The following is a 25,351-nucleotide window of genomic DNA, read 5'->3' on the forward strand; positions in this document are numbered from 1 at the left end:
CACTCAATTCAATTGCAGGCCTGCTCTTCCTAAACACGATGCTTACTCGCGAATGAAATTCAACTTCACTTCATTCTCTTACATACATCCATTGATAAATACGGTCTCATGTCTCAAATCATACCTTAAAATTCCTTAGAAATTCCTTTCAGCCGTTTGCAACGCCATATTTATTTCCCACCATCTGTAGATACGATTCCTGCAAAGCAATTTTAAGTACCAGTTCTACAGAATGTCAGTATACGAATGTTAAGAAGATAATACGGGTTCACAGAATCCCCAGAAAAATCCACTACAAATCAATATGGACTTTCCCCTCAAGTTCTCTTGTTGCCCTCCTCACTCCTTCATAGCAAACATAGTTTGTGCAAACAAAGCGATTTCTATAGACAGCCATCTCTTCATAGCTGCTCGTTTCGGGGAACAGATTGCCAACAAGCCCAACCTGAAAGAGGCTATAAGCAAAGCAAATATTTATGTAAGTCTTCCATAGGTCGTTTACGAATTATATAAAACACATTTTATTTACTGCTAAGTAAAGCCTGGAAAACTTAAGGCCTGGGGACTGGATAGAGGCACTTGGGCACCACCTCGAACCAGGAGGGCTGGAGAGAAACTTCTGCCGTTAAGAATCTGCTAAATAGTTATGAATTGTTCGCATAGATTTAACATTTTTTAAAGATATACTGAAACACACGTCGCATTTGATTATAATACGGCCGCTTAAATTGCGGTTGGTGTTCTAAGTGTGGTAAGCCAAGCAGGCATATGTTCAATGGGCTGCTCTCTCTCTCTCCCCCCCCCCCCCCCAAATCCAGTTGTACATAGGTTTGTATTAAATACAAATATTTGTCCATGGTGATCTTCTGAGCTGTGACCTCGAGTGAACTGAACATTAAGGCTGTGTTTTCCTCCGAAACGTTGATACCCACTCACGAGCCCACACGGCATTACTTCGCTGCGTTGAGAACATCAGATGTTATAGGTCTGTAGTAAACATTTTTATTTTATACCAGGATCTCTAAAATTTGAATTTCCGTGAAAATTAAAATTCTATTTTATGGTATAGATTTTTCATAAGAGACCATAGAGAGAGATCTTTTGGAAATGAGGATGTAAATGAGAATAAGATGTTGAAATTTATCATAGATAAATATGGTGTGCAGTTTTCCATTGTACTGAACTGGTTGGTCTGATTATTTCTGATAAACCTCACATAATGATTTAATACGTCCTATAACTGCCTCTTTATTCTGAATGTACTCCTATAAATGAAGGGTGTAATATATTTGATAATTTCTTTAATATGCGTACCTAAAAGTGCCTTAGAATTCACAGAATGCCATATTCAATTACACCATAGAAGCTCTAATAACCATCTAATACTGGAACTATAAAAATACAGGATTTTGGCTAAATTATAAGTTTAATCAAAAAGGAAACTTTGTTTTTGACATTTCTAAACCCCGAGTACTTGTTTACTGTCTCTCTCTCTATTGATAATCGACAATATTGACAGACACACTTCAAAACCAGAAACAAACGTTCGTTCAGAAAACAAATATGGCATTTGCAAGACATAGCTTGCGTAGTAGCAGGTTCATTGTGTTGTTATTTTTAGTTAATTATTCCTACACAATGGCCCGCGGGCTTAACTGTAAATGAGGTCCGTTTTAAACGCAGACATTATATCTCTCGCGTCTGCGCAGTCAAAGGAAATAGCCTGTACAGCAAAACATTTGTTATTGGAATTTTTCTAACTTGCAACTGGCCACAAGTTAACGTTTCTAACTAGGTGATTACAGAAACAGAAAAGACTTTAATTGTACAAATCTTGCCTTTTTAATGCCGTAAAGGTAAAGTTAGTTTGTAATTGAACAATGAAATGGGGGGGCTACATGTATTAGCACACCGAAGATTTGAAAAACAAGAAATAAGTCTTCTGTCTGATTTTCGTGCTTCAGTGGTACTCATTACATCTTAACACAGCAGAACTGATCAGATACGATGCATCATCAGCCACCTTCAGCCATCCAGGCTTTGTTAGACAATTGGCTGTGGTTTACTCTCGCGGCATGTCGGAATCGCCGAAACCAGTGGCAGTCCGTCCATAAGAGCTGCAGCACCCCCTATAATTTTTCAAAAGTTGAAACATTTATTTTTTGTGTTTATATAATTTGTAATAACTTATTTCCTCTATATCATTATTTTAATATTGCCCCTTACGTTATCATTATCCACTAATCGGCTGAACTGATAGTAAGTCCACGGGCGAGAAGTGCGAAGCAGAACGGGGTTATCCCCCGGCTGCAAGGATTTCAGCGCGGTTAGCCGGTCAAAAGTAGTGAGCGCAGCGGGCGGTGGAGTGAGGGGCAGTTCACTGGTACAGTGCGTATCGGAGCTGCAGTCCCCACAGCCGGCTTATTGAAAACGCCCTTCCCGGTACCACGTGATTTAGACTGGTTTCTGTATCAAACTCCTTCGTCGTTATTGTTAATGAGTGTTCAATAATTCTGTGTGCTAACTATTTTTAGCTCTAATAATGATGAGCAAAGGAAGTGTATCATAATTACGGAAAATTACTTTTTCCAAATTTGTCTTTGAGTGAAAAATGATGTAAAAAATCAAGGCCGCCCTCTTCCGGACTTACAAATTGTTAAAACATCGTCGATCACGTATGGGTTTTCTCCTGATGTAAATTTACTTTTCATTTATTTATATTGTTACGTGTTGAAATACTATTCAGATTTTTTTCCCTTGCCAGCACTACCACTGATCAGACCCACGAGCCGCCACTGGCCGAAACTTCCATGGAAAACGTCTGATCTGAATTGTCAACTGTGCTGGGATAGCTGCCACCTCACAATTTCGTTAAGTTACGACATTGTGGTTTGTTGTAGAAAGATAATAATATTGAAGATGGGAAGTTATCAAGCGGTATGGCGTCCATACCGACTGCGATGAAAATCGATCGGCAAATGTCTTACACTTTTGTAGTTGAGTCAGGAAACGTACGGGCACATTGAAGCACGCAGTTCGTTAATAGTGTTCCGAAGAAGGAAAAATCTTCAGAAGCCTAAAATGTGTTTTCAGAGAAAGAGCACTCGGTTTCATTTCGTTACTTTATTATTATTGTTGTTGTTGTTGTTGTTGTTGTGCTTATTACTGTCGCATGTCATTAAGAGTAAGTAACAATATCGTAGGGTGTTTTGGAGAGACAACAGCTTTCTTGCCCATTTGATATCTTTGTTTGTTCTGTGGAAAGAAATCATTACTTAAAACAAAGTCGAAACCAGAGAGGACCGGTTTTGTCAACAGTTGCCCTGTTGGTAATCCCATAATGCTAACATAATATCTTCTTTCCGAATATTTATATCAATATTTGTCTTCCCTCAAAAGAATATAAAAAAGCTATAACTTTTAACTTAACCTTGGGGCCCCCAGTAACTTCAACGTTTTTTGTATGTGTCGATGCACCCGTGCGCGAAACGCGTGTTCTTTTCACTGCCCCCCCACCCCCCATCAAACAAATCCATAGGCGTTTGCTATACAGAACTGATTGTGTTAAAGGGACTGGAAGCAGGAGGGTCAGGTATTTTTTCACATTGATATAAAATGGCTGACACGTAACTCCTTCCCTTGTCTTCACCCCATGCAACTTCTATTGTCGAGAAACCATTAGTAAAAGCTGTTAGGGGACACAGAATGCCTGCTACTTTTTTCGCCATAAAACTGGCAGAAATATACCAAAAATATAAACCCAGTCTCATGATCTCCCAATAAGAATCACCACCAGAACATAAAAGATCAAGGCTCCATGATGCAGTATTATAATGGCAGTGAGTGTAAAAGCATATAATGTCGTAAATTTGCCAATAAAATGTGAAGAATAATCTACTATGTGTTTTTTGTTGCTGTTGTTTGCTGGTTTAGGTGCCATATATATAAATCAGTGTTCTTGCAGTTAAATAACACTCTCTATTCAGTCTCCACACCAATCCTACGATAAAAATCAAACGAGGTTGTTAAGATACATTCTGGTGCAGAACACAAGTATATAACATTATTTGGTTAATGCTTATAAATACAAGCAGCAGACTGGGGTCGTCTCACACCAGACTTTGGGTACAATGTGTTACTGTGATTTCCACTTACAGTAAGTTCTCCTTGCATCTGCACGACAGTAGAGGTAAATGAACGGAAAGAATGCAAAAGAAACACTTTTAAAAATCAGCCGATGTATAGATTGTGATTTTTTCGGTCTCAAGGGATTAGGTCTGAAAAAGAAAGGAAATAAAACTAAAGAAGGAAACATGTAAACAGAGAGAGAGAAAGATGTAAATAAAAAATATTAAAGCATTGAAGCAAAATAAATGCATTCGACTAGATGAAATGATAGCAACAACAAAAGTCATTGAGACCAAGGACCAGTTTGAGTGTCATAATTAGAGGGTGGTATTAAAATGGATCCTCCAAAAGTTGGTTAAAAAACTACGTGTTGGTTTAAATTAACGTGGGGAAGTCTTTATATGGCTGCTCGAGGTAGAACTTAGACCATGGAAATAAGACAGCAGAGGAACATACACTAATCGTCCATGTATTTCTTTAAATATTCTATGCAAGATCCCGAAAAATACTTCAAATAAATGTTACAGATTTTAATGTGATTTATACGAATGAGTATTTTATGTGTAATTTTTAAAATGACTTGCATGTAACGCACCGTATCGGTGTTATTTAATCGATTAGGTCCAGAATTAAATTGGCCCTATAAATTTCAGTGTGGATCTACAGTACTAAATAGTCCTGTAATCTAAATGCACAGAATTTGTTGGATAGTATGCGGCGATGGTAGAAGATACAGACATGATTTTCCACTTGTGCGTTAATTTGATCTACTTTGACCAGAAAGGGTTGTTAAATTTTTGAGGGGTAGTGCACCGCTGCGTTGTTCAGTCGAGTTGCGTAGACCTATGGAGCAAAAAAGTAAAAGATTCTGGTCTTTGACACACGAGTTTCAAGTCTTCAGTCATGTAAACCCACAAGGGATTGTACTTGAAATATTGCACAACATTTCATCTGGCTGAAAACATTTTAATAGCATGAATTCATGGCGTTTCTTTTCACACTGAACTGAACCGCCTAGTCGTATAATGTGGGGGTTCGAAAAACCTCTTTGAATCGTAATGCTTGTTTGTATGTTGTGAAATGGAAGGGGTTGTTATGTGTTGTGAAATGGAAGGGGTTTGTATTCTGGTTGGGAGGTCCTCTTAAAAATAGACATTGATATTTTTCAAGTCTTTTTGATGTTGTTAACTGAATGACATTTTCTGTTACGGCTAGAAAGCATGTTTAACAACTGGAAAGGTTCTCTGTTATTTGTATTACACCGGTACGCTTAGTATTACAGACGCACCCTCGTACATTACCCCCCAATTTCCTCAGCGACTAATGAGACCTAAAGTATTTTACTGTTCAGGAATTTATTAGTGAAATAATCTGACTTTTTATAACTTACCCTAATTTTACTGCGTTTTTGTTGTTAAAATATAGGAACAATTTAACAAATAGTAATGCGTTTTTAAACCTTTCTTGATATTAGATAACGTTACGTACGAAATCCCTCCTTCAGTCTGTCGAATTATTCATTCAGACTTCGATTTTGTTGTATACGACTACTCTAATCTGAGCTGCGATAGCTTATTCGATAGTATGACTGGGGATCGATTTGAGGCTTGGGCAGGAATTAATGTTCTTTGTGCCATGTTTATATTGTTTCTGGGACCAACCTAATCTGTTCAGTTGATGCTTAGTGGCTGAGATTAATAAAGGTAGAAGAAAGTTGTAAGATTTGAGGTTTTCACAGCGGTGAGTATGAAGATTTCTGTTTTCTGGGTTGTTGCGCTGTGTAGTCTGGTCGATGTTAACCAACGTTTCAGAGGTCATACTGCCTCCGTCATCAGGGCGATATCAACCCAGAAGACAGAAATCTTCATAGAAGAAAGTTGTAGATTTTGTGCGTAATAAAACCTGCGGGGTTACAGATACATTATACATTCGGTGACGTACGCCCATCAGTGCACCCTTAGTGGGAACAACGCCAGATCTTTAGGAAACAGTGAACGGCTCATTATGACATTAGTGTATCCTGAATATCAATTAGTGGCATATGCGATATGAGACTGTAAAGTTTCGACGAGACCACAGCTACACACAAGTGAGTAGATGCAGGATGGGGAGGGGACACAACGTTCAATATATTTCGTAGGATTTAAAGACATCGCTGCTCTGAATGAACACAAAGGAAATGCATGAAAGGGATGACAATAGATAAAGGTTTATATGAACTATAAAAAAAGAATGAATAAGAATAATAAATGCTTACAGGGGGCGTGAACCATAGCGGATCATAAGCGAACGACACCCATAATAAAATTAAAATAATGATAATACAAAATGAAAGTAAGTTTAAGTCAGTAACCGACATCCGGGGAATGCATAGTGTGTCCAGATATTCTTGATCAAATTGCTCTGGTTTTCAGACAACAGTTAAGGTATTTAATTTAGGTGGCTGCGAAACTTTCTTGATTTAACAATCGATAGAACAGCAGTGGATTTTCAGTGAAACGGCAGTTGTTCCACATTTATATCGGGTATAATTATTACTGTTCAACTATGTTAGGTTAGGTTAAGTTAGGCTGGGTAACGTAACGTTACGTTACATCAGGATTAGTTTTCATTTCGTTTCGTTATGTAAATTAAAGATTTCCCACGTCTCAGCGTTCAGCGTCGTGACATTTGCTGTCGCTGTGCTCGGCACAGTTTTACTAGAGATGCATTGTTCCGGAGGTACGTCTTTACTATATCCTTCCTGTCGTTCGGCTTTGTTTTCCTCGATATTGTCTTGTTGCTTTTGTAAGCTCCTATTGAAGACGGCGCAACAAGCCGGAAGACTCAACGCCGCGAAAACCTCAAATCCTATAAGCTTCTCTTGGCTTATCTGAAATGTCATTGCCGGTGTCGTTTGGCAATGCGACGGTCCGCGTAGTTTTTCTGACGCCATGTCCACTTTTATCCCCGGTCTCTCCGGCGCTAAATTTGGTGCCCCAAGATGTTGCCGATGCTCTAGGCATTGGTTTTCCGACATCGCTACGCTCAGCTCCGGCTTTCCAACGTCGTGTCCGAGGACATTTCGAGTTTTATTTACGCCAAATATGTCGTCTTGTCGGGTCGCCGCTACAAAAGGCGTCGCTGTGACTTCTTTGTGCTCAATGGCATCCCGTGTCTCATAAATATTAAATATGACCTTTTTTGGCTTCGTCGCGATGATTGGCGTCGCGACGCTCGGCTTCGATTTCCTGAGTTGTTTCCATTGGCATCTTGTAGCTCACCTCCGGCAATAGTGGCGTATTTTGGAGGCATCTTGACGAATGGCGTCGCGACTCTCGGTGTCAGTTTTTCGATCTGGTGTTGAATGGCTTCCCATTGTTAGTCTGTGATAAATGTGACGTGCTTTGAATCTAAGTCATAAATTATGAGCTGAAGTTAACATAAATTAGACGACATTATCAGAGTGACAAGTAGTTATTAATAGTTTATTTTAATACTCTTCCTGACTTCAGTTAAAACAGTTTCTTTGTTGACCGTCTTTGGGTTCATGAACTGATGGTTTTTATTTCACTAATTATTTGTGTCTGTATTCTGCCATGGAACGCAATTAATTATTTTCTGTGAACCAAAATTTCTTATCGTTATAGTTTCGGTCACTAACATTGCAAATTTTGGTTCGTTCTGCAGTCTTATAGCTTCATATTCTGCGAGTCATCTCTCGAATTGTCTATCAGAGGGATCGCATTGTTATGGCATCCTCTATACACAGTATTCGTTTTCCTCTTAAATAGGCAACTAATCAGCATTTGAATTTCATGGCTCTGTATCTTTTATAAAATTCGTTATACGGTTGAATAAAGGATTAGATGTGGATGAAGATCCGTGGCTTCATTGATAAATATGACACGGATCTTCCTTTGCAAGTTATAAAAGCCAAGCATGTATTGTGCTAAATCGCTTTCTGTCAGATCTAACGGCGACTGTGGCAGGAATCTATTACTTGATATGTTTGCGTTTACATTTAGGAGAACAGTTCGAACAGAGGCGAACGAATTCAATTGCAGTTCTTGATCTTTTAGGGAAAACAATCTAGGCAGCGAAGAAAGAGACATATATTCGTAGAAACACAATTAGAACTAATTGTTTATGAGTTTCCAAAGTATGCGGGTAACTATGACATTGAAAAAGAAGTTTGCGCTGTACAGAATATGTAATTTACTGTGTATGATCATCTATATGTGAATACTAGCAGCGTATACGCAATGTTACTGCTGCGAAATTTCAGATTCTTACGTTTAATGCCCCAAAGATTAACATAGACTTGGACATTCGACACGTGTCTTTGAATATCAAAGAAAAAAATATTATTCCTAAACCCAATAGCTTTATTGAGACTCGAACCTAGGACAGATTTCTGGTTTTCAAAATTTGCTCCTGCAAACTCGCCGCTAAAATAAACAATATTTTTATGCTTCCATTCTGTTACCGAGCTACAGAAACCTTCTTTATCAGACGTCGAACCAACAACAGATTTTTGTGGTTATGATTTTTCCCTTGTAATTTCCTGTTTGAAACGAACAGCTTTGGTCTTAGCGCCGTTTTTCATTCGTATGTAGTTTCCGAGCAATTGAAAGCAACCTCACCGGGACTCGAATTCAGTACACTATCGGAGTTCTCACCTTTGTATAATCTATTTTTGGTCTGAAGGAATAAGAATGTCAAGTTTGGTATGTTTCGGTTTATCCGTAATCGAGCGATAAGCGAATGTATGTACGTACGTGCATACAGACACAAATACGTTTTCAATTTTATATATGTGGAAAAATATAAATTTAAAATTCTGTGTATGCAGAGTGTGCCTTATGAAGAGGTATTTTTATCTTTTTAAAAGTCTTTGGTTCCTGAACATAAAGGAGTGATCATAAAAAAAGACCATAAGCCTGGTTTGTCGGGATTATTTTTAAATTATTTAATGTTATCAGTAGAGTGTAGCAGTAATGTTCTAAACATGTATTCAGGAGGCTCACTGGTTATCCTGAGTTATATTTATCGTGGTTTTCCTCATTTCCTCCTTGGGGAGGACAGTATCTTTAAACACGCCTGTACCACTTCTTCCTACTGAACATTTCTGTCCAATAATTAACATTCCTGCTTCGTATTTAAGCAGAAGCAATTGATTCTCGACGCTATTTAGGTTACTTCAGCAGTGTGTTCGTCGTTAATTACAGCACGAACTTCCATTCTTTCAATTTGTTTCATTTGTGCGTGACTTGTAAGGTTTTTACTCGTCCGGCACAGTTGCAGATAGATACAGGCGCAGGAAGTGTGTGTGTGAACGAGATGAGGGGAGGTGATGTTAAGTGTCGGTTACACGCGGCGCAACTTCAAGCAAGAGAACAAGACTTGTCGCGACTTCCGACGCCCTCATGGTTGACATCCGGATGAAACAGCACCAGGCTAAGCTTAACTGTTGTACGATATCTCGCGTCTTAGTTCCACCCTCAGATCCCATCAGGATTGACAGAAACATGTAATAACACTTTGCACTTCAGCTTCAGCCGACGCGCTGAAAACTGCCCTGTAGGTGGCCAGCACGATTTCGCATTCCTGGCTACTCTGGTTGATAAATATTACAAGGATCAACTGCTTTTACCCTGTGTTTGTTGGCTTTTTATTTGCATAACGAGACGCATTTCAGCACCTGTAGGACCACTATAAGTGGTTTACATACACGTGGTAAAATAATTCATAATAACAACAATAAAAATAACAATGGCCTCGGTATCCACACTAAAAGTCGCTGTAGACAGACCTTGAGGTGTTTTTCGGTCAGTTGATGCGTGACGTAACTTTATAATATTAAGAAACAGGGTTTGAAGATGTGGACTGGATTCAAGTGTCTGAGAACATGGTTCGTTGGCTGGCTCTTTTGGACGCGGTAATGTATATTTGTGTTTCATAAAAGATAATTGTAATCCCCTTTCGACCTGGAGAAACATTCTCAAATGCCTTTCATATCTCCGCCATCTGCAAGGCCGTAAGATGTGAGAGAGAACTTCCACAGTCATTTGTTATTATTGTTATTGGCATTTGACGCAAAGGACCACTACAGAGCGCACCATCTGTCACTCTAGTGTTTGTTTAATTTTGTATTTGTTGCAGAAAATTGTTTTAAAATGCTTAGGAAGTCCTAATATAGTTTTTTCCTGTGCTGTGTAATAGAATACAAAAGAATTTTCATTTGGAAGAATAATGGGTTCGGAAGATACAGTGTAGTGATATCTCGTAACTAAGGGGAGAGGGAATCGCGGAGACTATCAAAACTAATTTTTAATCCTATTATTCCTGTCCAGAGCACGAAATAATGAAATCTACTTGTGGAAATAATCAGTTAGACTCGACGTCGGGAGCCGTCAGTCTCAATTATCCCTACTCAACCGCTTCCTATTATTCTGTTCTAAAATTGCTTTTCTCCTGCAGATGTGATTGAAGAATCTTGTTCTCAACTTCACGAACTTTAAAATAATGTAATTTAATATCTGTAGCTGATAAATTTTATCTACCGTTTCGTTCTGTATTTGTACCCCTAATTTGCTTAATGAATTGCTGTGGAACTACGGTGTGATAAGATTGCCCATGCTTAAATAATAACCGCTCAAAAAGTGAATGAGGAACAGAAAAAGGCAGAATAAAGTGACAAGAATTTCAATTTGGAGTGTGTATAAGAAATTCCGATGTTGCAAAAGTTATGATCCAGTGAGATGTGTAAACCAGTCTAAGTTTCCAGAAACAAATGCAGTTTTTATTAGTTATTTGCAAGAAAGAAGGGGCCATGCTTTCCTCTTTTATATGTTTCGTCTTTATAATTACTCAGTTGATTATGATGTCATTTAGTAATGCTACATTTTGTAAGTTTAAAGTTGATGAACAAATTCGTTTTTTCCTTTGTCGGAACAGAACTAAACTATACTTCACAGGATTCTGAAACGAAATTGTATTAAGTATTACAGGCTCAATCTGGTACATATTTTAATATTGTGAATATTTAATGTTTTAGGAAGTAAGATAAAATATATCACTGCGGATTTTAATACCTGTCACATTCATTACCTTTGGTGGAGTAAATGTGTAGGCTGTCTTTAATAACTGTAAAATACATCAGTACCATCGAGACATGCAAAATTGCAAGCAGTTTATTTAGAAGAGAGTAATATGTGCGTTTCAGACTGGACTTTTTTTCAAATTAATATCCGAGGCAAATCCACACAAAATGTTTTATTTTGTATAAAATGAAGTACGCACGATTCCAGCGTCTACGTATTTGATAACAAAATCCTTTCAGCTTTAACATCGCCAGTACTAAATCCAGTCCTTGGACACACTTCTGAGTCACTTCAATCCATTTCATATCCTATAAAATATATTATACTTGAAATAATTATCTTTTTCGCATCTCGCTTTTTAATTTCGAAATGGTCGATTTTTCAGAAATATTCCTTACTAAAATTCTGTATGATTTTTTGTTTCCCACATTCAGTCTACGTTATCCTCGCTACCCTAACAGTACCAGCTGTGCTGTATAAATTAGGAAATTGCTTTTCATATGATAATACCCTTTATTCTCGATTTACCCCACTCCGCTTAACTTTGTTCCAACGCTTGCAGTTTGTTTAAACGTGTTCGACGAAGTACGAAACAGTGTTTAAAAATCACACAAAACAGAATTACCGCCACTGCTACTTAATTGTTAGCACAGCCGATAACACAGATAATATAATGTGACATAATTACGAACGATTTTTCCTTTGGGAATGGAGGAGAATTTTTCCAAGATTGGAACGTATTTGCTAATACGAGGCGCGTCCACAAAGTAAGTTTCCCACTCGTCCCACAGCTAGCAAACCTTATATTGCGCGAAGCGACTGTGCGTACGTGATAGAGCAATGACGTAGCATGGCGCATGCACTAACGGTACATCTCGCGTTCTCACAGTAGCATCGTTGCAGCTGTTGAAGATGGAGGTTCTTATTCCAGCTCCCGCCGACTGTGAAGTGCGGTCAGTGATAACGCTAGGCCGCACACGGCTCGACGGACAGCAAGTCTCCTGCAGGAGTTCAGCTGGGAGGTGTTTAATCATTCACCCTACAGCCCGGACCTCGCTCCCAGTGATTTCCATCTTTTCCTACACCTCAAGAAATTCCTGTCCGGTCAGCGTCAGCGTTTTGAGAATGACAGAGAGGCGGAGATGGTTGTCACACAGTGGTTCCAATCCCAGGCGGCAGACTTCTACGACACAGGTATTCAAAAGTTGGTCCCACGGTATGACAAATGTCTCAATTCCGGTGGCGAATATGTTGAAAAATAGCTGGACACTTGCTGTATCTGTTGCAATAAATATTTCCATGAAATTGTGTTTTGTTTCTGTAAACGGCCCCAGGGAAACTTACTTTGTGGACGAGCCTCGTATATTAAATAGGCAATTGCGGACCGCCTGCAAGAAGCAGTAATCCGATTTGGGGATTTGCTGACAGGGTAACAACTCCTTGACGTAAGATAACCAGCATGTTTCGAAATGTTACGCAAAGGTTACTTGTGAGCACGGCAATGAATTTTCGGGTTTGGTGACGTACAGAAATAAATCACTGAATCATTTATTTGTAGTTTTTGCTAGCTTTATCACATAATAGACGGAAATATGTCTGATAGAAGGCGTCATAAATTCTAGTTCTTGTCACTAGGAGAGTACAGTATGTGGTCTTCGTTGGAGAACATTGCTGTAGATAGAAATAAGAGAAAAGGCGGGAGGTTACATTTGCTGCCTTATTGCCATCAATGGATCATATGGCACGACGACAAATCCTTCTTGATGGCTCCCATAATTGAGTTACTCAGGATATTAAACGTCTGTTGGGTTTTTTGGCGCCAGCAGCCAGCTGTTGCCGTCATAAGCTAGCCTTCCTCCTCTAATCCCTTCACCCCTCGATTCATCCATTACTTTACCCCCAGCAGCTCTTTGATCGCCCAACTTCATAGGCCGATCAGTAAAATATCCAGGCTTGTCAACTTATTTACACACGCAGACATCCAGTGGTATTCGTTTGTAGTTGTCATAAAGTAAGGTTTATTATATCGAAATTTTATGTGATAGTCAAACAATTGAGATGTAACTGCTTTTCGTCAGTGTAAATTATGAACGTATTTTTGTCAACATTATTATTATGATCGTCTTCAGAATATGTTCGTTGTTCACAAAAAAATCTCTTCCTGTGGGAATCTACCATTGAAAAGGACAAAAATATAAAACCACGGAATTATGTGTATTTAATATAATTGTGCTTCAAATTAAGGTAAATATATACCTAATATTATCAGGGATGTTTTATACCTATCTAGTTCAGTATCTGTATGTACATTACAACTGCTACTTAATAAAGAATATGTGAATATTCTTTCTCCATCGTATCAAGCTAACAAAGTTAAAAAACCAATATGGTAGCAAAAAAGTTGTTCCATGCCGCAATGCAGCCTGCGAGATTGGAATAAAAAAGGAAAGCTAAGCTCCGCTCAAGTTTCAGCAGTTAGATTCCAGTCTGCGTGCCTTAAGGGACTTTAACCGTTACATCAACTAATACGCCTTCATTCTCCTTCTCCATTCATTGGATGAGATGTCACAACCAGAGATTGAATTCGATACTTTTTCCTTTAATATAATGTAACAAGAAAAGGAACTGAGGATGGATAACAGTGACCTTTCCATGCCATCTGCAACCACGCATTTTAAATACATTATTATTGTTTTTAGTTTAAAGACGCTACGTCAGCTGTGGACTTCATGCAGCGTCGAATGATAGGGAGACGTTCTAAAATGATAAATTGATAAGGATTTGTAAGCAAGTGGCCGTAGCTTCTTCTAAGAAATATTCTTGCATTCACGTGTGAAGACTCAGAAAATCATGGAAAATAATTATAGTTATCTTCTGGTAAATATTGATCGACGTTTCAGAGGAGCTTTCTTACTCTGTACTGAGATTGACGAAGATAATGATGAAGGTCATAATCTCCTCTGAAACGTCTGTTTATATCTACCAGAGGTTCTACATCCCGGAAGACAGCAATATCTGTATTTGTTGCCTTGGAATCTCAAATTTCGGTAAAAATTTTGGCCCTTAAACTTAAAGGGGGCTTACGACTTTTAAGTCTCAGAGGCAATTTAAAAGTGGATTTTAAGGGAACAGAATGGGAGTTGGTCGGGACTGGTTTCACCCGATTCAGGTCAGTGTCCATTGATGGAAAATTATGAACACTGTAATGAAATTCCGAGTTTCGTATAGGGTGGAAAGTTTGTTGACTAGCTAAGAAACTATCTGCTTCTCAAGCGCTACGGCTCACGAGCCAAAATTAAATTCGTCGGACGACTTTTGATGTAGGCCTCCCAGGACAAATTTCGTCGAAATTTGTTGAGATGAAACCAATGGACGGATGTACGGACAGATGAGACTTTCCCATTACGATGTCACTTTCTGCTCTACAAGCACGGGACACAACAAAAACAGTAGTTTAGTTGTTGTTTTTTTCTTGTGCGCACGAATTTTCAGGCTATTTCCGCCTATTTAAAACAAAATATAAATTTCGACATTATTTGGTATGTAAAGTAAAAGTATTGTAAAATTGAGTTACTGGGCTCTGATGAGGCCAATCGCTAAATTTGACAAAGTAGCTTACCGACTTGCAAATATTTTAGCAATAAGTAATTAACAAGGGGTTACATATTTTCAGAAAAGTAAGGATTTAACTGCCTACTGTTTTGTGTTATGTTCCCTGCCAACCTCAGAAAGTATATGCACATATCAATTTTGTTTTCAAATAACAAAGTTAAATTTCCCTCGAAATTATGCTTCTACATAAATAGGTGCGTCGGTGTGGTGTGGAATCGATATGTAGTAAAGTCGAGACAATACGAGCCGTAAGACAATATACCTTGCCTCCAGCTTTCGCGTTGGAGTGGAAGTTACTGTCTTTCCTTGTGCGTGCCTTGTACAGAATGTGTAAAATGATCTACAGTGGAGCAGTGTCTATCTGCACGAAATATTTCCGATATATAACTACTCGACGGATTTCGAAGAAAAGTTGTATATTGCACTTGCCACTAACATTTGTCAAGTGAATTTTGCTGTGTCTCATATTGGTAGAATGCAACCGCTGCTCTATAAGAAGCTCAGATTTAACCTAACTATTAATACTTTATAAAACGCCTTTTTGTATGTAAATATTAGTATATTTCCATGACACAAATAAAGATATAATTAAAATATACAACTTTTGTCTGCAATAAGGCCAGTGATATCTCAAATAACGCCTTTTTTATGTTCGTGTACTGCGCATTGGCAAGTGTAACGCAGAAGTGAACGCTCAAGAACAATTGAACTAAGCCTGGGGCTCAAACCAGTTAAACGCTTGTCATTCCTTCTTTTACTAAACGTCGTGGTTTATTTATTATCTATCACGCCTTCTTTGTATTCGGGAGGTCCCTGGTCCGAATTCGGCTAACAGGTTTTAATTACGTATAAGCCCAACATCGTAAATTGATTGACCTCAGCCTGGAAAACAGGAGTTCGACCTGCGGCAGATGCCAGAATTCTTTTTCACCGCCACATCTGAAACATTCCTGCCCACCCTTTCTCGTGTGGGCATTATGGATCATTTACCAGAGGGATAAACCAGCTTGAGCGGCAAGTTGACTGACTAGTCCTTTTCGCTTTACCGCTACGTCCTCCTTTGCCTTGATAATTTTCTTGGTTTGTTCGCAGAACATGTTTTATGTTGAATTACGTAATAGCAGATAAATAAATAGCCTGGTGCGTTTGGATTGACATTTATTCTGACTTTGGTTTTCCGATGTTTTCTTGAGCCTCTCCAAGCAACAGGTGACGATCGCGTCCTTCCGAATGCTTATCTGCTTACCTTTGATCACATTAAACGCAATAGCCTACGATTAAGAATACAGTATGAAGTGTCGTTTTCTGACAAAGAAGCAATCTTTTAGTGAAGCAGTGTATTGTACTTCAGTGAAAGTCTTGGCTAGTAAAATACTGCCACTCCACACACTGCAAGATCTGCAGTACCATAACATCGCCAGCTCTAGACGCAGGCCTACAAGTAGATTATCTTGGTGATTTATACATTTATTACAGGCAGCAAGCATTCTGAATATATCATCTCTCACAACAGCTGTTTGCGACGAACAAATCTACCCCACTCCACGTAAAGATTAATAGGAGAATAAGGCGGAATAAAATTGTGATGCCAACAAAATTCACGGATATAACAGATGTCAAGAATTGGGAAAAAAGTTCTATTACGGGAATATAAACCTCAAATTCAATCCGATCTCTGTGAGTGGTCTGTCAGCCCACTTATTTTTAGACATCGCCGTGTTTCTGCAGTAGACTCATTTGTTCGTTTAAGTAGGCTAGTACTTAAAATTCATCAGCTACTTAACTGAAATAAGAGACACAACGTGCCTCTAGTATAAACATCAGTTGCTTCATGATGTTTAAGGAATGAACCGCTGTTTATTTTGAGAGACATAGGAAACTTATAAAGACACTGTGTGTAAACTGCAGAGTTATTGAATTAAAGCAGGTGGTGCATATAGTTACCAGTGTGCTTTATAGTGTTAAGTATAATCTTTTTAAACTTCAGTTCCTGCCAGAGAATTATAATTTACTGAAATAATGCGAGATAGGTTTTGAGCACATTCAACGTTCTTCTCAAAGTACGGGCCTACTACACGCGTAACTAATTACTTTCATAGTGCGACATGGAATGGCCCGTTCCTTACCGAACGTTTATTGTGCCTCTTGTTTTCAGTGCCCTATTTTTCTCTTTAAAACGTGAAATGCTTTTGTAAACGTTTCCTCTAATCAATAAATCTTCCAGCAAGTATTTTCTTTTATATTTCGTAATAAAAATCCTTTACCCTCCCCGTATTAACCCCCCTCCCAGCCCCCCGTTTCTCTCTCGCCAAACCAGTGATTGACAGTTTGAAAGAACCTCGGAAATTACTTTTCAAACTCTTTCCTATGCTTCGTTTCTTCCCACCCCGCGACGCTCACACCCAGACCCCGAGGCTGATGTTAATTGATCAAAAGAAGCCGGGGTGACAGGTGACGAAACGTTAACAAGAGATTTAGTTTTCTGTACAAAAACCTGAGGCCAGGAACGCTCTGACATGGGATATTAAAGGCAAGTAATGAGCGTGTAGGATACAGTATTATGCAGTTATAAACATTAAAGCAAATACCGTGTAATTAATCGATTTTGCATCAGTTGGTAACTGTTCATACAGCCAATATTTTACATGCTTGTAAAGATTGCAAGTTGCATCTTGTAGTCTGGTAGAAGTTTTCAGACGCTCCAGAAGAATTTGCTGCCTCCATCGTCGATTCTTCAGCTGTATTATATACAAATATACTATGTAGTTCTAGAGTTGAAACATTCGGACTGATAGACACAGTCAGCCTTTCAGAAAACAAGGAGCGATCGAAAAGTCACTCATCCCATTCCTGACACGCGTTATATTCGCAATAAAAAAGTGAAGTACTGGAAATGTCCACCGAGTTCAGCGATGCATGCGTTCACTCTTTTCCTCATGTCTGATGCAAACTGAGGAAGAGTTCTGTGTCACGGAAGAAGAAGAAGAAATAGCAAGATTTCGGTCTCAAAATATTTTGGTGTAGTAAGAATAACTGATTATGTATGACAATTTGATAGGTGAAATTTGTGCAGTGATATATTTAAAATCATCCAGAAATGCTGTTAACGGGAATGGTAGGATACTAAAATTTATAATTTAGAATAATTTCCAACATTAAAATGTTTATTATCCTCTCAGTTTTGCCAGGGATCCAATTATTATTTCTTAGTACTTAATATTTGTCACATGATTGAAACGTTTATCGTCTATTCTAATATTATGATCTTGTACTTCGTTCTGGTGACGAGACATTGTGTATATACTCTATTTTCTCTGCGTTTGTTGTAGACGAATCTCTTTACTAGCGCCTAATCACAACTGACGTAAAAAGGGCGCATTTCGATTATATATGGCGTCTATCTGCTGTATAAGGTATACGTAGTGCGTTTTAAGTGGCATGGCAAGGCTGTAGCAAACGTTGGACAAAGCTTTCGACCACACATCGACTTCAATCGAATTCTGTCAGATAACTTAAAAATAGTGATAAAAATTAAACCGAACTCAAAATTAAGTAAGATTTGATGTTTTCACGGCGGTGAGTCTGATGATGGCCGTCTTCTTGGTTGTTGCACCCTGTAGTCTGGTAGAAGATTACGGACGTTTGAGACATCCTTGCTGCCTCCATCATCAGGGCGATGAGTACTTACTAGACTACACGGTGCAACAACCCAGAAGACAACCATCTTAGAACTCAAAATTGCTCAACAAAATTTAGAACACGTGTCATACCAATGTCGATCGCAATGGCTGAAGCAGTTGTGAGTCCTGTTACATGCGTACTAATGGATATGAAACTAATAGATGATTTTCTTCTTTCTTTTCTGAAACGCATCTAAAATAAATATGCAGATTTGTAGTGATAATCAGTAACATATTGACAATGATTAAAGATTTGAGATGAGCACGATATAAAACACGCATGGAGAAAACAATAAGTGTAAACTATCTCATGAACAGGAGACTAATAGTCTCAGACTACATGATGTTTTATTATAGTGAAATATTCTGCGGTTGAGAACTATGTTGAATTTTCTCAGATGAAGTATAGTGAAAAGTCTTGTTTATTGACTGCGGTGAAATTTCAAATTTCGTGACAGGAATTTCTTTAACATGGAGCACAACTATTGACTGCCCAGAACACCTTGCCAGGGATTTTAGAATGAGCTACCAACATTTTTAAACGCTGTCGCTACTTGGTCACTGATCAGATGCGACAACCACTAGCAAGAGGGAAGAACAAATACGATTCCTGTGCTGCCATCTACCAGGTTTTACACAAACTTCACAGTGGAGATTGCCGCCCTGTCCATTGATTTGCCAAGTGTAGAAGCCAATGCCAACAACACGATGGCAAAACTTGTATTAATTTGTGTATAGTTTTAATCTTTACGTTTTTTGATAGCAGACGGAAAGTCAAAAGGCTTTGAACTGAATGGCAGCAAACATTACCACAGTTCAATCTGTACTTAATTTCCTCATGAATGAAATTTTGATTTGTTACTGTCGCTCAGAAATATATGAAGTTTGCCAATTTTCGAAGGACCCATTAGTCATCCTTATATCACGATTTTGCCCTACATTCTGGTGACGAGACGTCAACATATACCTGGTTGTCTCTGTGTTACATTAAGATTAATAAAAAATTCCATTACTAAATTGTACTTTTGAAATTTTGACAAGTGCTGGGCCCAGAATATAAACTGTATCATGGCAGATTATGTTCTTCACAATTATGAGAATGGTTCTGAAGTTTCATGTACGGTATAAAATTGAAACGTTTTAAGAAAAAGTAAAGTATCGATATCACGATTCAACCAGTACTGAATTCTAGCATCCCTGGTTCGTGTGCAGTTCACCTTTGGCGTTTGGCATTCTAAGGCTGAAGAAATTTGTGGACGTTCATTCCGGCTTTGGTGCTAGCAACATTCGGATTACGTTTCGAGTAATGGAGTGATCGTGTGATGCTTGTCTCTGTGTAAGTTATTTGATATAAGACTTGACGAGAACTATGTATTCAGTTGAAACTTTTCGACATAACCTAACATTTGATAGATCAGAATAATTGTAAGATAATTTTGTTTGTTTTTTATTTCAGATTAGAACGTATTTGGAAATTGTGTACCAATTCTGACTTTGGAAAGGACAGTCTGGTTGTTAAAAGTTTAGTCAAACCGAACCTTTAAGCTCATTTTAAATATGGCAGATAGTTCGAACCCACAAAGTGCCGGAGAAGTAGAAGAAATAGCAAAGCAGGTGCCTAAAATAAAGCATGATTGGTACCAGACTGAGAGTCATGTGGTCATTACCATTTTAGCAAAAAATGTGAAACAAGATGAAGTGAAAGTGGAATTTGCAGAAGAAGCTGTAAGTTTTTCTTCAAACCAAATGTCGGTACTGAACAGTTAGTAATGGATTGCTTAATCCTTTGAAGCTGAAGCTAATGTAAATGTTATTTAGGAATTCATTCTGTGCCCCAAAGAAGACATAATGCTTCTCCATTATAAAGATCAATTGGTTAATGCCTTTTAAGAAAATAATTGCAATTTACTCTGAGAATCGTACAAAACCAATAAATATATTGTGTAGGGAAAATACGGATTTATTATTAAATCAGGTGGTACATATGGTTACCACTGGTCTTCAAGGGTTAAGAATATAATAATTTTATTCACCGTCTTTACACAAGCTTATAGATTGTTAAAATCACATAAAATTATAACATTTCTTCATTTGATATTGTTATAATTTTATGTGATTTTAACAATCTATAAGCTTGTGTAAAGACGGTGAATAAAATTATTATATTGAAGAACACAAGCATGACGCAATTAAGATATAAATTAAAAAAAAAAGGGTTAAGAAGTTCTTAAGGTACTTATGTCTCATACCCATATGTGAAAGAACTTTATATAACTTTAATACCATGATGCAGAAATTGTGGACTGAATTGTTGTGCATGCTGGAGAGACCCAAGTGCATGCCCATTATATTCTAAATTGTTCTGCAGAAGTACTTAGTATTTTCTGTACTGAGTTATTTATGCAAATTTTTGTGCACAAATTATTCATGAAAACAGTTATGTTGTTCACATATATTCCCTCAAAATATAGGTACACATTTGATATATCAGCCAAGTAGATGTTCATGGTGCTTGACATAATTGCCTCCCATATAGTGTCCTGCATATCTGCAGATGAAAATTTGATGTTAAATGAACATCTTTAGAATGATACCATTTTAAGTTACAGTCTCTTATATTAGCAGATAATGGTTGAGATGTCACCTATTTTCTTAATTTTAATCGTTTGATAGCAAAACACTTCTCCCAACATTTTAATAAATCTAAGGTATGTAGAGAGGATCTCATGCTAGGAAACATGAATACACTTTGTTAATATCAGCACTTCTGTTCAGAGCTAGCCATTTGTTTAGTTATTGGTTGATTGTGTTAGATTTCCTTGTCTGAGGTCTACTTTTTAGAAATCAAACGAAGGGAACATGCTTGTGGTGTAGCTACAAGTGTTTTATCATATGCTATTCAGTTTTCTTTCCCAGGTTGGTTGTATGGTGATGTTTGTTTCAGCTTAATGTTGCTGCACAGTTAACAGATGGCTCTGAGTATCATCTGAACTTGAATCTACCCTTTCCAGTCATTCCTGGCCAGTCAACATTCAGAGTTATACCCTCAAAGGTAATTTGAAATTTGCAGCTATTTGAAACTTCTCTCTAAACTTTCACTTTTTATACTGTCACAGAATTTGCTGTTTGACCCTAGCCATTTTAATGCATATCACATTCTTATAATATTTTCTTTCATATATTGCCTTCCATCTGTGTCTGCATCTGATTAGTGGTCTTTCTTTCCGTGAGGTTTATCAACCAAAATTTTGCAATGTTCTTGTATTTCATACTTCATATCCAGCCCATCAGCCTTCACAGCTCTGTTGTCGTAGTGTTACAGAAGGATGAATAGAAACCACATATCTCCTAGTTATTTTGCTGTTGATCAGTTTTTAGCTGTTTACAGCTATTGTACTGAATTGTTTGGTGTTTATATAAAGTTCAGTTCATATATAAAGCAGTCAATGAAGAAGCAATTTTATATAAGTACTTCAGTCATTAGTACTGTATTCCCAAGAAAAGTGGAAGATTGATTTTGATCAGAAACATGTTTTACTCTAGTTTATTTTAGATTATGCCACCTATATCACTGTAATGAGTTATTGAATGAGAGAACAAGTTTTGCACCTGTAAGCTTATGCAGCAATGAATAGAAGGAAAATGTTATTTAGTTTTACTCTTTTCTTTAGGTGTTTGGAATGTAGATGGGGAGGTAAAGATTCTGGATTTGACCAAAGCATGAAGTACTTAGGTCTACTCCTTCATAATGAATAAAAATTGTGTTGTAATATGTACTTGATTTTTACTGTATTTAGAAAGATTTATGTGTTTATATATCACATTTATCACAGATAGAGATAAAATTAAAGAAGCATGATGGCATTAGGTGGGCATCACTGGAGGCAGATCCTACAACTTCTGAAGTAGCACAGCCCATGCCTGAAGGTATGTCCAGAATAGAACTTGTTTTGGAGTTTGCCATTCTGTTGACCAAACATTTTCCTTTCATGATATGGACTATCACTTGTGCCACTAGGCTGTTATTTCTTGGCTGACTATCATTTTTCTCACAAGTGCTGTTGGAAATTAAGTTTACAAGACATACACAGAAGTGAATAATTGATTCTTCAGAATGAATAATACAGTGTTATTTTGTCCTTGTGGATAAGTTTTTCTTTCTCCACTTTATAGAAGTTGTTCTATTGTTTTCATTCTGTTATCAGTTTTCCCCTTAAGTCTTTTACTTAATCTCTTCTCCAACAGCCAAGCAGCATCTAGGAGCCACGGATCAATAACTGCTGGGAATGTGGAAAAGCAGTGACACAGTGGTTGAATGAAAAGGACACAAATTTCTATGGACTTGGGGCAAAAATGCTTAACATACAGTGTGATATGTCACAGTGTTTACAAATACTATTAGGAAAATAGTGAGACCTACAGTAATGTGTTAATGGTTAATGTATCACTTCAAAACATGTCTTACAAACTTAAATATGTTTTGCAGATTTGTATGTTGCAGACATACAAATACTCTTGACTTATTGCAGTGCATGTATCAAATTGTAAGGTTGATAATACATTGGAATATTTCAGAATTAGCTGGCTTTCTAACTTCTATAGTTTCTCTTTTTCTAATAAATCTGTCATTTGGTGACATTGTGCATATTCTGCCATCTTCTTATTTTCTTTTTGTCTTCCAATTTATTATCCAGTTCCTGCAGTGGTAATTCAACATTGTCATTATTTTATAGAATTTTAATTGTATGCTTTTAAATATTTTTCTACACATATGAAATTTATTTATTTTTTAAAATCTTCATTTTTGACAATACAGTATTTTGTATCCTGAATAATAAAAATTAGGCACTTGCTTAATTATTTTATTATTCACTATTATTTTGCATGTAGCATATTGCTTCTCTTGAAATGCCATTGTTGTGGTTTTACTATGTGATATTTTATTCAGTCACTCATGTGTCTTCAGGTGGGTTAATGGCTGTTTGTTCTCTGACTTAGTAAAAATTACCTGATAATCAATTTTGTAGTTAAATATCCTTCATTAGTTTTTGTTATGTCTTACTTAAGTTTTATTAAATTTTGTGCTTTGGTAGTGATTAATGGATTTTTCACTGTATATACCAGTGTTGGAGACTCGGGGTATCCTTGTTTTACACCTTGATATATTCTGTTTTTTGCATACTCTTTTCCATTGTAATTGGTGTTGAGGATGAATGCTTGATGTGTGTTAATTAAATTGCAGCTGTGTTAAGTGCTGGACCTCCAAAGTATCCCAGTTCTGCTCCGAAAGCAACAGATTGGGATCGTATTGTTGGAGATATTACTAAACAAGAAGGGGATGAAAAGCCAGAAGGAGATGCTGCTCTTAATGCTTTGTTCCAGAAAATCTATTCACAAGGATCTGATGAAGTCAAAAGGGCTATGAACAAATCATTTGTAAGTTTAAGTTTTCACTGTATTTAGAATTAACCTGTTTTACATAACTTGCCTCCAGTGAAATTTTGGTATAACTTTGTTTACTACAAGGCCAAAGATTCTGCCACAAACAGTTGAGTTCATTCTCTGTTTATTTAATGATGCTTTTTGAACTACATGAGAAGAAATTTGTTATTTATTTCAGAATACTATCCCAACATTTGGCTGGAGAGACTAAGGAAAACAATGAATGTTGTGAGTTTGGAATAGGTCTCTGAGCCAACACTTGGACCCTGTTATACTATTTTATCATCCTTTGCTGCCATTTCTTTGTTATTCTTTTGCTGCCTTAGCACTATTCATATTTCTTTATGTGCTGTACTTTCAAGAATATATTTTCTGTTGTTATTTTATTTGGCTTTCTCTTTTACTGTTTTTAATCACTACTAACCTGTGTAATCTTTTATGAAGATATTTTAGGAATTAGGTATGTAAATGAAAGGTGTGTTGAAATATGAAAAATAATATGAACGTAGTTTATAATTATAATTTGTTTTGCTGTAAAACATTTCCTAAAAGCTAAAGTGGAAAGGTTTAAAAACACTGGTAGTTAACCTGGAGAAATGTAATATATGGTTGAGATTTATTGGCAATGGCTTCAGTGATTATTTATATCATAATTTTTGCTGAATAAAAGAATATTATTCGCTTATTACACTTCAGATTTATATATGGTACTTTATTTTTGTCTGCAGCAAGAATCTGGTGGAACAGTTCTTAGCACCAACTGGAATGAAGTAGCACGAGAGAAGGTGGAAGTGAAAGCTCCAGATGGCATGGAATGGCACAAGTGGGAACAGTGAAGAAAAAAAAATTGCCAGTTCTGGGATTGACTAGGTTTTCTTGATTATTCAATGATGGTTTTGTGTTGCTTTTTACTGCGAACTAGGAAAGAAATGAAACATTATTATATGAAGTGATGCAGCCAGTTAAATTATCTTTAAAATGTCCAAAGCTGTTCATTAAAATTAATATAAAAATTGCCAGTATTCGATATTACAGTAAATCTGGTGGTTTCAATTATGTAAATGTATTTTAACTACAGTAACAAAGACTAAACTTTGTGTGTTGTGTAATGAAATAAGAGTTAAATTGATAATTATCTAATTCAGCAGCTAATTTATTGGCATGATTTTCATACCGTATTTCTTGTATCATATGTAAGATAAATTTTTTATATACCTTCGTAGAATTTTTCAATTTCATTCAGATTCTTGTCATGATCAATTGTGTTAGTCTGTTATGTGAGTTTGACATTAATTTTCTTTTCAGTAGATGGCACCGAGTTTTATAAAAGTATGATGTTGTGTGTAACCTGATTTATACTTCATGTAAATTTCAAAGTAAAGTAAGTCATGGAAGAAACATTAA

General features: G+C 37.1%; 1 protein-coding gene across 1 annotated transcript in view; it reads left to right on the plus strand.

Annotated features, from left to right (window-relative positions):
• Sgt1 (suppressor of G2 allele of skp1) overlaps positions 1-25,351 on the plus strand; it is a 96,643-nt gene extending 71,292 nt beyond the window's left edge. Inside the window, exons 3-8 of the mRNA XM_022070472.2 lie at positions 19,698-19,841; positions 19,962-20,230; positions 21,450-21,557; positions 22,339-22,432; positions 23,748-23,941; positions 24,676-25,351. Of these exons, the coding sequence (XP_021926164.1) occupies positions 20,063-20,230; positions 21,450-21,557; positions 22,339-22,432; positions 23,748-23,941; positions 24,676-24,783 (672 nt within the window). The 5' untranslated portion in view covers positions 19,698-19,841; positions 19,962-20,062 and the 3' untranslated portion in view covers positions 24,784-25,351. The remainder of the gene's footprint in view (positions 1-19,697; positions 19,842-19,961; positions 20,231-21,449; positions 21,558-22,338; positions 22,433-23,747; positions 23,942-24,675) is intronic.

This window comes from Zootermopsis nevadensis, unplaced genomic scaffold (genome assembly GCF_977971745.1).
Source record: "Zootermopsis nevadensis isolate Lab colony 2312 unplaced genomic scaffold, Znev_1.0 Znev_ptg000018l, whole genome shotgun sequence".
Classification (NCBI taxonomy): domain Eukaryota; kingdom Metazoa; phylum Arthropoda; class Insecta; order Blattodea; family Termopsidae; genus Zootermopsis; species Zootermopsis nevadensis.